This window comes from Haemaphysalis longicornis, unplaced genomic scaffold (genome assembly GCF_048455015.1).
Source record: "Haemaphysalis longicornis isolate Haplotype H1 unplaced genomic scaffold, Haemaphysalis longicornis Haplotype H1 scaffold_6, whole genome shotgun sequence".
Taxonomy (NCBI): domain Eukaryota; kingdom Metazoa; phylum Arthropoda; class Arachnida; order Ixodida; family Ixodidae; genus Haemaphysalis; species Haemaphysalis longicornis.
The window spans coordinates 62,141,827-62,155,019 of record NW_027526407.1 but is presented as its reverse complement, the minus strand read 5'-3'; the positions used below and the strand labels follow the sequence as shown (position 1 = coordinate 62,155,019).

The following is a 13,193-nucleotide window of genomic DNA, read 5'->3' as shown; positions in this document are numbered from 1 at the left end:
TTCGGGCAGATCACCAACTGACCAACTTGTCGGTCTTGAATCCTATGTGAAAAATGCTTTTGTTAAAAACAGATTTTTCTTTCCATATTTTTCTTATATAGAAAAATCATATGACACTGCCTGGCGATATGGCATCATGTGGGACCTAAAATACTTCGGGTGTTTGTGCGAATAGGGTTAACACCCTCGAAAGCTATCTGCCTGAACGAACGTTCAGACTGACAGTCGGGGCTGTAGTATCTGCACTGTATATGCAAGAAAAGGGTGTTCCTCAGGGTGGAGTATTTATTTGCACACTTTTTATAGATAAGATAAGCACACGGGGAAAAGCTCTACCCCGTACCACTTTTTACTCCATTTACGGCGATGATGTTGATATCAGTTTCCGGTCCTGTACACTGTCTATCCGTGAACGGCAGTTACAACTGGCCACAAACAGGCTTGTAAAATGAGCCAATGAAAATGGCTTTAAGCTAAATCGTCAAAAGAGCACATGTGTCTAATTTTCAAAGAGGCGTGGTATTCACCCTGAGCCCACCGTCCAGCTGAGTGGAGTAGCTGTGCCTGTGAAGCAGGAACACGAGTATTGTATTTAGTCATTGTGCTACATGCAAAGCTGTCATTTATTCCACATATATTAAAGCTACTCAAAATAAAATGTATAAAGGCAATAAATGTCCTAAAAGTCCTATCCCACCAATCTTACAGCGCAGATAAGATGTGCCTGCTGCGTCTCTACAACAGTTTAGTGAAGTCACGGTTGGACCGGGAGAGCATAGTACACGGGTCAGCTTCGAAAACCGCTTTTATTAAACATGCTTGACCATGTTTTGCACTTGGGGTTTCGCCTTTCGTCAGGAGCCTTCCGAACTATTTCTGCACAAAGCTTATATGTGGAATGTGACCAGTGGTGCCTGGAAGACCAGCGCTTATAAACAGACCTATTGTATGCCGTGAAAACAACATCCGTAAAAAATCATCCTTCTTCGTTTATTGTTAATGACATCTCTGTCATGCACTCGTGTCTCAGTCGGCCCTCTAAATTTATGACCCGCCGTGGTGGCTCAGTGGCTAAGCCGTTGCGCTGCTGAGCACGAGGTTGCGGGTTCAGTTCCCCGCCGCGGCGGCCGCTTTTCTGATGGAGGCGAAAAGCAAAAACGCCCATGTGTACGAAATTTCGGCGCACGTTAAAGATCCCCAGGTGGTCAAAATTAATCCTGAGACCTCCACAACGGCCCGCCTCATCACCCGCGTTGCATCAGCGCGTTAAACCCTACATTCAATCAAAAGAGAAAAGGTTCATAGAAATATCAATATGCAGATTAAGAATTACTCCACACGCACGCTACACACCCATATCTTTTAAACTGAACCCCACCACCAACTTGTGGGAAATGCGGACACAGACTTACAGTCCACGTATTCATTGAATACTTGATAGACCATGACAGCAAGGAAACGACACTTCCCCGTACTATACACCTACACGACACCCTTACACCCATCATTGTTTTTAGCTGATCAACCCCCGATCAGAAGTGAACGCCTTTTAACCTACCTCGCTGACATTGGATTTTTGGCACTAATCTCATACCATGTTTGACGTCAGGGCCACCCGATGCAATCAGTGAGGGGGGTTCTAAGAGTTTTCATAACCTGCCAGGGACGTCACTGCCATCCCTGTTATGTTATGACACCTCCAGCACACACCTGAACATGCATCTTCATTGTTTCCTCTCACCTTATTCATCTTCGCTTTTTAGAGTAAAGGCCCTTTACACCCATATATACATTATTTTTATCAAGTACATCACAACAATCATCATGGCATTTTAACAACAAATATGACAAAACAAACATTGCCTCGGTGCTCTTTGGCCTCACATGCCCTTGCGCCAATAAAACATACATAGCAGTACTACTAGCAGATCTTTGCTTTGCAAGAAGAAGCGGATTCGTACATGCTGTACGCCCCCACTATTGTCAGCTTGGAACATGCCAAAGTTACGACAATTCCCCCACTGCAATCTCCTCTCTTCTAAACCGTGCTGTGAGATTTTCAGTTCGCATTTGGTTGTCTGTCATGCACTCAAGACAATAAGGCTCCACTAGTTGCAGCCCAACATTTTGGGGAGTTGTTTGTTTCGTGCAACTGGAAGACTGAATTGTATGTAGGAAATCGCAACATTACAGTGATTAGTTTGATATGAAAAGCAAGTTTGGCGAACGCAGTTTTCCTGCGTGTATTTTTTGTTGTCGCCCTTCTGGGGTCAACTCCTTTCATTGGATCGGTGTTCTGCACGTCTTGTATACGCATTTTTGCGACAGCAAACTGTGCGGACAAGAAGTATATATTGACTATCTTGTCCCGAAGCACTGATACTGGTGGCGTTGCTCATACAAGCCGGCATCGTTCCGCGGATAGGAAACATTAGACACACTGGCTGCAAGGCTAAGTTTGTACCTGAGGTAACCATTGCAATTTTGTAAATAAACGCTGGATTGTTTGTTAACAAATCAGAAAAAAAACGTTTCAAGGATCTATCGAAGGGAAGAGCAGCAGATAGAAAGTATGTACCACAGTTGTGCTATCGCCACAAGAAAATCTAAAAAAAGTCGTATTGACCTCTCCGATCATTTCAGCGCTGTTGGGATGGAGCCAGACTGCTTTGAGGCTTGGCCAACTCCGAGCATAAGTGACGTGGTCTACGTCCCGTTAGTAACGGTGTTCTTGCTGGGCTCTCTAAATGCCCAATATGCAACAATAGTAGTTGCGGACGGTGCCGATTTGAAGTAACTTTGGTTTCTCGTGCCAAACTAAGAAAGTCTCGACATGAGTGGAAGCAAGTGAAAATAACCTAAACCGGTCGCATTACTTGGATTGTTATATAAAACTCTACTGACAATTCCTGACGACACGTTTTCTTACATTTCTTATTATTTATATCCTGCATGTCCCCTGATCAAGCTTCGAAGGAATCTTTCATTGGTTTTTTTTCTATTTCATTGAAGGCATCACCCTCCTCGGAGTCTGACACCGACCATGTGCCTCTTGTTATCGACACACAGGTAACCCATTGCCATGCAGTCTCTTCCAGAAACGAAGCCATGTTTATGCTACATACCAGTGAAAGTACCAGCATTGGATTTAAATGTGTTCTTAACAGGCTTGCTTTATCAAACAGTGCTGACAATTCATGCAGGAAAGTTTTTTCACAATTCTTATTAGTAATATGTTGCATGTCCCATGAACAGACCTCCCAGTAATCTTGCATTCATTTGTTTTCCATTACATGGAAGGTATCAACCTCCTCGGAGTCTGACGCCGAAACTGTGATCCTTGATATCGACACACAGGTAACCTATTGACACTGCGTGTCTTCCAGAATCAAAGCCTTGCTTATGCTACATACCAGTGAAAATACCAGCATTGGATTGAAATATGTGTTCTTAAACGAGCTTGTTTTATCGAACGCTACTGACAACTTGTGACAGAAGGTTTTTTCACAACTCTTATTAGTAATATGCTGCATGTGTCTTGAGCAAGCCTCTGAGGAAGGTTACATTGATTTTGTTCTATTTCATTGAAGGCATCAACTTCCTCGGAGTCCGACGCCGACCCTGTGCCCCTTGTTATGGACATGCAGGTAACCTATTGCCATTGGGTGTCTTTCAGAAACAAAGCCTTGTTTATATTACATACCAGTGAAAGTACCAGTTTTGGATTGAAATATGTGTTCTTAAACAGGCTTGATTTATCCAACGCTACTGGCAATTCACGACAGAAGGTTTTTTTCACAATTCTTATTAGTAATATGCTGCATGCCCCCTGAGCAAGCCTCTGAGGAAGCTTACATTGGTTTTGTTCTATTCCATTGAAGGCATCAACTTCCTCGGAGTCCGACGCCGACCCTGTGCCCCTTGTTATTGACACGCAGGTAACCTATTACCATTGGGTGTCTTTCAGAAACAAAGCCTTGTTTATGCTACATAGCAGTGAAAGTACCAGGATTGGATTGAAATATGTGTTTTTAAACAGGCTTGATTTATCCAACGCTACTGGCAAATCACGACAGAAGGTTTTTTCACAATTGTTATTAGTAATATGCTGTATGTCCCCTGAGCAAGCCTCTGAGGAAGCTTACATTGGTTTTTTTCTATTCCATTGAAGGCACCAACCTCCTCGGGGTGTGACGCCGACCCTGTGCCCCTTGTTATCGACACACAGGTAACCCATTGACAAGCAGTGTCTTCCAGAAACAAAGCCCTGTTTATGCTGCATATCACTGAAAGCACCAGCATTGGATTGAAGTATGTGTTTGTAAACAGGCGTGTTTTATGAAACAGTACTCACAATACATGACGTAAAATCTTTTACACAATTCTTATTAGTAATATGTTGCATGTCCTCTGAGCAAGCCTCGCAGGAAGCTTACATTTATTTTTTTCCATTCCATAAAAGGCATCAACCTCCTCGGAGGCTCACACAGACCGTGTGCCCCTTGATATCCACACACAGGTAAACCATTGCCATCCATTGTCTTCCCGAAACGAAGCCGTGTTTATGCGACAAATACAGTGAAAGTACCAGCATTGGATTGAAATATGTGTTCTTAAACGGGCATATTTGATCAAACAATACTCACAATTCATGATGGAAAATCTTTTACACACTTCTTATTAGTAATATCTTGCATGCCCCTGAGCAAGCCTCCCAGGAAGCTTGCATTGTTTTTTTTTGCATTTCATAGAAGGCATCAACCTCCTCGGAGTCTCACTCAGACCGTGTGCCCCTTGATATCCACACACAGGTAAACCATTGCCATCCATTGTCTTCCAGAAGCAAAGCCTTGTTTATGCTACATACCACTGAAAGTACCAGCATTGGATTGAAATATGTGTTCTTAAATGGGCTTGTTTATGAAACAGTACAGACAATTCAGGACTGCGGGTTTTTTTTTTAATTTCTTATTAGTAATATGTTGAATGTCTCTTCAGCAAGCATCGCAGGAACCTTGCATTGATTTTTTTTTCATTCTATTGCAGGGATCAGCCTCCTTGGAGCCTCAGGCAGACCCTGTGCCCCTTGACATCCGCACCCAGGTAACCCATTGCCATGTGGTGTCTTCCAGAAACAAAGCATTGTTTATGCTGCATAACAGTGAAAGTACCAGCATTGGTTTGAAATATGGGCACTAGTCTTGCGGATTACGTTTGTCACGTGATTGTTTTAAGAAGGTCTGAACACACTGGCGGCTTTCGTTTTTTAATGCTATGTATACATAAAAAGCAGATACAAACTTAGTGCTGCACTTTACGTAAACTTGCCTTGGGAACTGCACTAGAAGAAAATAAATTCTCTTTTTTGTACGCCTGCATTTATACTCTTCTGCTAAGGTGGAGTTGTTCAAGAGGCGACAGTGCTGTGCAGATAAGGATTAAGGAAGAAACATGATGCCATTAGGGATAACCACCAACTTCATTTTTGTAAACACATGGCGCTCGTATATGTCAATGACCACAAAAGAAAACTTCGGTCATTTTCTGAATCAGCCATACACCATCATATGTGGCGTCTCAGTGGCTAACGAATTATTCTGCTGAGCTCAGGATTTGTGATAGATTCCTGCCGCGGTAGTTTCTGTTTATGTGGAGGCAAATATCAAGAATGCCCATGGATCAAGGTTTTGGCTTGTGTAGATGTTCGTGGCGGGGGGGAGCTAAAATTGATCCTAAGACCTTTTATTTGGTACACCTAAAAGCCCGGTTTTTAGTCTGGTATAGTTGAGGAATAAAATTATACATTACGGCTAAGATATGACTCATACCCCTGCTATAATTTTCCGTTTCTCTTGCTTGCTGTTTCTAAAAACTTCGTGCATGTGACGCCACCATCGGTAACGGACAAAAGAGTAAAGGCTAAACAAAAAGCGTTCGTGACAGATATTTTTATTGGTATTAGGTGCCAAGAGGTTTGCAAATAACATTGGAAATCTCTTTTTCCACGCTCTCCATAACCCTGGTGACGCTTCAGAGGATAAAACCTTATGTGTGACCTTACAAGCAGTGAAAATATGGTATTGCGGTGTTCTTCACTCATGCGCTGCCGAACGAAATATTCAAACATACAAAACTGCAACATGCAACCAGCTGTTTAATAGCGCAGCCGGCGTAAGCCTTTACAGCGTGTGAGAATATTTGTCGGCAAGCTGTAATACTGTGCCTCAAAACGAAGGATATTCCAAACAAGTTTCGCGTTAAAATTTTACTGGAAACCTTAAATTGATTGATTGATTGATCGAGATTGATCCTGAGTGATTAATTGATTGATTTACCGACCGATATATCGCTGCGGATAAGGCAAGAAGCAGTAGTTGGGAAATGGCACTGGGGAGTTTAAAAACAGCATGATTGTATGCTAAGTAGCGGTCTCACACAACATCCAGAATTCTTTTGAAGTGAAGAGGCTTGATTTTGCAGGTGTGAGGTTTAAATTTGCTTGTTATGAAGGGACAGAATACACGAATTTAAAATATTTAAAATGTGCCTTCCAGGGCAATTTTTACTACCTACCTCTATAAAATGGTTTTCTTGTGGAGACAGAACCACAAAAACAATGAACTGCCCAATGCACAATGACCGTATGTAGCCTTAAGAGTATATGTCCACAGCCCTTTTTTCCGGAATCCTTGTGCCGTTACATGACTGCACGAGAATAGAAATAGCATCAAAACAACTCCAGTGCAATTTCTTGATTATTATAAATGGGATATCAAACCGCATATGGATCACGACCTGTCATCTTAATTACCTGGTATACTTTTCAATATTTCAATCCTACTTACCGAAATGCAATGAAGATCTATATACAAAATTGTTTTTGTATCTTTGATTGTTATGGACTGTTCGTTTTACGCTTGTGCGATCATAAAGCTACATATTCGTGCTACTTTCAAGCTTTTTCTGAAACGAAAATCTGTTAGAATATCGTGCCATGTTTTGTGCAGCAATGGAAGCACGAGACTTCTACCAACGACACGCACCCAATCGATATTGCACGGCTTGATAGGAAGATCTACTGCCTTAACGAAGAAAATTTGGTAAGCGGATGAGGAATCGTTTTTGGCCGCCAATATTTTTTTTCTGACGTCACGAACAAACCGCCTTAAATTAGATAAATTTCATGATCAGTCAACATCTGGAGAATTTGTGATTGGAGTTGTGTAAACACATGGGGGTAGTACCCTTCAATGTGTTGCAGCAGGACTGTTTACCATTTCCTAGAATCAATTTTTGTGGTCCACGAGCATGATATACGATTTTTATTATCAAAATTGTGTGGTAGGTACGCGATAATATGACGGTCTCTTTCTGTAAACCGCAGTTCGAAAACCGGATTATAATGAATATAATACTCTGACAACAATTCTAAAACCCATTCTGTGTAGCAAGGAACGCCCAGATTTTACAGAACCTATTTTTCTCCAATATGAACTTTTTTCCTGGGAATTGAATAATAGTGAACTTCCCAATTTATCGGAAAAGAATTATAGTTGCGCAGTGAACAGCTGCATACGGTTGCATGTATGAAAAGTTTGTTTTATTTAAAACTGTTTTGAAAGTGATCACAAACCTGGGCTCTAATGTTGCAGGAACTTAAATCGACTGTCCAAAAACTTTTGTCGTTTGACGAGGAGAATCGCACCGCCATGGTAATTATGTTGATACGGTGGCGTTTTCTTTGTTTACAAAACGTAACCCAGTCCACGTTTATCTCTCCTTACTACAGGCTATATCTGATCAAAAGCTAAACAGCGCCATTACTTTCCGCATGACCATAGACGAGGTACTCAAGAAGCACATCAGCGATTGTCAGGTCAGTTGGTGTTTTATAACTTTGGACACTCAAAATCGGAGCAATATTTTGTGTAAAAACATTTTTGTACAACCTCTGTGTCGGTTCAACAGACCTACACGGAAATATGGCACATTTGAAGTAACTGGTAAATGTCATTTCTCGGCATCGTCGTAATGTCGTTGGCTGTTAAAAGACGGCAGCCTTTGTAGGTTTAATCAAACGCAAACATTTTGGTACGTCTGCCCGTCTCAGTGTATGTGTGTTGTCTGTCCCTCAATTCAGCCTCGCAGCCAAAGTTATAGAATGTTTGAACTCTATGCTTGTTTGAACTCAAACGTTTAAACTCAACGTTTGAACTCAAATGTTTGAAACAAAGTTAAAGAATGCTTCAGCCACCATTGCTGCGCAAAGAGGAACCATGAGGCATATTTATGGAAAAAATATGAATACATAACTGTTACTTGCTGGGTTCATTTAGTTAAAAATGAAAGCGCTTTTTTTAAGAGAATGATGGTTAAAGTGTGAAGATTTTTCTTACAAAATCAGAGCCAGACAGTCTAAAATGCTGCCTCGACTTCATCAGTATGGTGCAAACAACAAGACGTCGAATTTGTGTCAGCAGGGGCCCAGGTTACGTTTCAACTGCCGCAAGCGGTTTTTTTTTGTTTCTTGAGGCACCTCCAATTTTATCAAATTGGCTTTCTGCCGTGCATTGTAGCACAACGATTCTCGCCTTAAAATAGATGCGTTATCGGTGATTGCGACTGCAAACGAAGAATGCATTTAACACAATTTTTAACCTCAAAATACAACAATAAATCCCTCCCGCGAGTCGTGTTCTTTGCTGAAGGGTCATGCCCCGAGGCCCAAACATAAGGCTCTAAAGCAGTGCTACTGCGCTAGCATTGAATTCAGAAAACCTGCAATGAATGGACCCTTAGCAGATAAAAGATATATACAAACAAAACCAAAACAAAAGGTTTCGTTGAGGCGTATCCCTCTTACTATCAAGGTGTTCATCCTTGTGTCCCTGTTTTTTCCCGCATTTTACCATGTCCGAATCCAAAATGGAACCGATATTCTCGCCCGAACGGAACAAAAACCGTAATCATGACTTTTAACACTCTTCCTCAAAACGAAACTGAAGCGAAAAATAAACGATCGCCGGTTTACGACGAAGCGGTTCGACCCTCATAATGCCAAGGCAATCCCATTCGGGGCTTTTCACTAGCTTGCCAAGTCCAGTTCGCAGACTCTCCTACACCTTTTCATTACGCATCCCTATCAACGCTATATACGTGGTCGCTACAAAGGGGTAAAACCCCGCCACGGCGGCTCAGTGGCTAAGGCGTTGCGCTGCTGAGCACGAGGTCGCGGGTTCGATTCCCGGCCGCGGTGGCCGCTTTTCTGGTGGAGGCGAAACGCGAAAACACCCGTGTGTACGAGATTTCGGCGTACGTTAAAGATCCCCAAGTGGTCAAAATTAATCCGGAGCCCACCACTACGGCGCGCCGCATCGCCTGCGTTGAGTCGGCGCCTTAACGCTATCATCAATAAAAAACAAAGAGTTAAAACATGCGCACTAGTGCTGCATTGGTATGCTTTGTTGAACGTGGAGAGTGCCAGGCCGAGCGAAAAAAGTGACACACGGAAGGTGAACACAAATTAGACGCGACAGGCGCTAAATGTCTACTATGAATTTTGGCAGGAGCTGCTTCCGGCACAACAGTAACGAAACGTCCAATCGCAAGCCTGAAAGAAAAGAACTGACGTAGGGAAATTGAATGGAATTGGGCAAATTTTTGTACCATACGTCAAGCACGAACGAAAGAGGAGGATGTGAGAAGTAGGAGGGGTGAGAGACGTCACGAGCTGGCAGTAAGATTTCTTTCGACGACATTTGGAGTAAAGGAAGCAGTTATGTGGTCTGTTTTAGGTGCGGAGTACCTTAGGACCGCACAATGTCCGTCCGCGTCCGTGCGCATAGCATTTACAATCGCAAAAGATCACACAGGCATGCGAGAAATCGATGCTCTGTCTGATAGACAAGACAGAGGTAGTGTCAGTCGTCTTACCCATTGGACTATGACTGTGAGTTCGTACCGGAGAGTCAAAGGGCCTACTCCCTCGCCTGTAACGGCGCGGAGTACCTTAGGACCTCCCAATGTCCGTCCGCGTCCATCCGTGCGCACACCAACATCAAGCGAAAAATCAAGCGAAATTCGATTTGAGCCGTGAGTTGTAGTTTCATTTAGGGAATAATCAAGGTGCAACTCACGGCTGAAATCGAATAAGGGTAGGGGCGCAAATCGGATGTCACTCGGGGCGCAGCTTGGACGTCATTTCGAGTCCCCGTATTCCGCACCCTCGCCATCATCCACGGAGTGGAGATGCTGCCATTTTTATTTCTTTCTCGTCCGTTCCCCCAGGTCATTCCTGTGTTCCGGCATACCTGGACCCTCCGGCCATACTCGGCCTTGAGGCCAAGGCTTCTATTTAATAAAGCGACGCTGTCGACGGGTGTGCTCTCCGTGAATACTCCGGGCTACAAAGTTGAACTGACCATCAGCATCACTGGGCACACATGTGAATGGCGACGTCCGTGGCTGAAAGATGAGCTGTGTTGCCCACTGTCCGCTCTTCAAGTCGCGTTCATGGTGAAGATACATCCTGGGGAAGATGACGACTTGCTAGTCTGGCCCTTCGCGAATAAGGTAAGTAGTTCTGAACTGTCCCGGCGGATCAGCAAGAAAGCTACATTCAATTTACCTTGCCTGAGATGTGCTATTTAGCGTTTACTCTCTTTCAGATGGAATTTTCGCTATTACGCGATTGAGATAGGCATTTCACTGAGGTGTTTTTAGTGATATTACTGTAACAGTACATGCTTCCCCAACGAATCATTTTTTAATGATCACAAATTTCTCAATTCAGTGCAGCAGAACTGGCATGGTTAAAACCCTTTGAAGATGTATAAAATACATACGTGAAAAGCAAAATGAAATGCTTACTTGAATGGTACACAAGCCGCTTCCTCAAGGCGAAGCCTGGAGTGTTGCAATGCACATTATTAAGATTGACTTCACGGACGCCTATCTGGAAGTTATGCAGATGGCGCGCTGATTCGGGTGTACACTAAGGCAGCAGTTGCCGCATAATTCTGCATCACGTTATTTTAAAACTGCTCAATCTCTCTTATGTGCTGTGCATCACCAGTAAGAATCCCATCAGTGGACTGAAATGGTGGAACGTTTCCTACAAACAATACAGCCTAAGTTGATCATAATGCCGACCAGTGCCTAATTGTGGCCCTGTGAAAAATTAGGAAACACCAGAATACCACAGATGACACAGAGGGAAAACCTGGAAATGGGCATCTGTTCGACAGAGGTGCCTGTGATGCGTAACCTTTTCAATACTACACAGTGTGTGGGCTGACACATATGCAACAACGCGAAAAAGAAAAACGCCCGCGTGTTCGCGATTTCGGCGCACGTTAAGGATGCCCAGGTGGCGAAAATTATTTCGAAGCTCTCAACTACGGCACGCCTCATCTCCTGTGTATCGGCACGTTAAACCACCTTTAATCAATAATACGTAACAACGTAGTCGGCCTCCTTGGGGAGCCCATCACTATTTTATTGGTGTATACGCATGTATAGGCCGGACTATCGGGCTTTATTTATTGCAGGAATATACATTTTGTCCTGTACTAAAGCTTTAGGAACAGTTATACAGGAACTGTACCTGTCTTTCTGAAAGAATAAATATTTGCCGCACAGGCACCTCATGAAAACGAATGGTCTACTTTCAGGTAAATGACTCGAAGAAGTTCAGAATTTTTCTCTTTAAACTCTGGTTTGAGAATCTAAGCATATGCTATAAAAATATAGGCTTGTAACCAGAAAACAGGCTCCAGTTGAAAAGCATCGTATATGCGTAGGTAGACAAGAATGTGCCCAGAAGCGTGGTCCTCAAAAAATTTGAAATTCCAACTCTTATAAAAAACTGGCACCCGCCGCGGTGGCTCAGTGACTAAGGCGTTGCGCTGCTGAGAACGAGGTCGCGGGTTCGATTCCCGGCCGCGGCGGCTGCTTTTCTGATGGAGAACAAAAGCCAAAACGCCTGTGTGCACGAGATTTCGGTGCACGTTAAAGATCCCCAGGTGGTGAAAATTAATTCGGAGCCCTCCACTACGGCGCGCCTCATCCCCTGCGTTGCGTTGGCGCGTTAAACCCTACAATCACTGAATAAATTATACACAACTGGCGGTGCGAGCACGTTTACAGGTTCCACACTGTGTAGCAGCTGTGTTACTGAAAGTCCCTTGAATTCCTATTCTCCGCGTGCCAATCGCCACGTCCGATGGGGCTGGCTTGGTAAAGAAAGCTCGCAGTGGTCGCTATGAACTAACGGGACTGTGATTTTTTTTCAGATTGCTTTGCTTCTAGTTAACCACCTCGACAAAGAAAAATCAATACTGCTGCACCTCGAGTCGGGTGAGGCTAACAGCGACTGCTTGAAGAAACCTGAGCGAGGAATCCTCAACCAAGGGTTCGGCTTTCCACGAGTCATCTCTGTCCAGGAATTAGAAACTCCGGAGAAAGGGTTTCTCTTTCAGGACAGCATTGTGTTTAAGTTCACCCTGCATTGACATCAATGAAGTTCCGCCACTTCTGGGACATGAAAACTAGCGGGGCTATTATTAGAATTCTCCGTAACGCAAAACTCTTTGAAGACCCCCCTATACTTAGAATTGCACGTATAAGGTTCTTCAGTATAGCAAATCTATTTTTAATGCCATGAAAGGTTTGTTTCGCCTTAACTATTTTCTGGCTGCTAGACTTACTTTCAAATTAAACTTACTGTTTTTATGACTTTGTCCCATTAGGGAAAGCAAGATATTAATTTATGTCTTTGCCATGGCCTAAACTCCAACTGACGCCCCGTTTCTATTTCATAGAACGGGCAGAGAAATACTTGTAAAAAGCACACATTAGGTTTTATTTTTAGGGCCCATGACTCTAGCACGCGTAATATTTGTTCCCGCAATGTGGTGCCGCACACATAAAGACTGCCTTCTGCATGCCACATAGAAGTACTCAGTTTTTTTGTGTCTTAAACTCGTCGCCAAATTAGAATGTATTTATTGGGAATGACGACTAGCCACCGAGCAGGATCTTATGAGAAAATAAAGGAAAACTATCCACTCTTTTCTTCTGTATCTCATCAGAGTAGCATTTTATTTTTGTTTCATTACTTCGCGTTGGATCGGAATCACGGTTCGCTTAAAAGACTGATTACAACAAACGTACGATCTGCCACCATGGCAGTA

At 43.2% G+C, this 13,193-nt stretch overlaps 1 protein-coding gene across 11 annotated transcripts in view; it reads left to right on the top strand.

Moving 5' to 3' along the window:
• LOC144142805 (uncharacterized) overlaps nt 1–13,193 on the top strand; it is a 36,613-nt gene extending 23,420 nt beyond the window's left edge. Inside the window, exons 5-17 of one of the 11 annotated variants that reach the window (XM_077674573.1) lie at nt 3,013–3,069; nt 3,301–3,357; nt 3,591–3,647; nt 3,882–3,938; nt 4,172–4,228; nt 4,463–4,519; nt 4,752–4,811; nt 5,047–5,103; nt 7,008–7,100; nt 7,653–7,712; nt 7,790–7,876; nt 10,288–10,572; nt 12,294–13,193. In XM_077674573.1, the coding sequence (XP_077530699.1) occupies nt 3,013–3,069; nt 3,301–3,357; nt 3,591–3,647; nt 3,882–3,938; nt 4,172–4,228; nt 4,463–4,519; nt 4,752–4,811; nt 5,047–5,103; nt 7,008–7,100; nt 7,653–7,712; nt 7,790–7,876; nt 10,288–10,572; nt 12,294–12,512 (1,203 nt within the window). In that variant the 3' untranslated portion in view covers nt 12,513–13,193. The remainder of the gene's footprint in view (nt 1–3,012; nt 3,070–3,300; nt 3,358–3,590; nt 3,648–3,881; nt 3,939–4,171; nt 4,229–4,462; nt 4,520–4,751; nt 4,812–5,046; nt 5,104–7,007; nt 7,101–7,652; nt 7,713–7,789; nt 7,877–10,287; nt 10,573–12,293) is intronic. The other 10 variants (XM_077674563.1, XM_077674562.1, XM_077674569.1 and 7 more) reach the window with 10 other exon arrangements.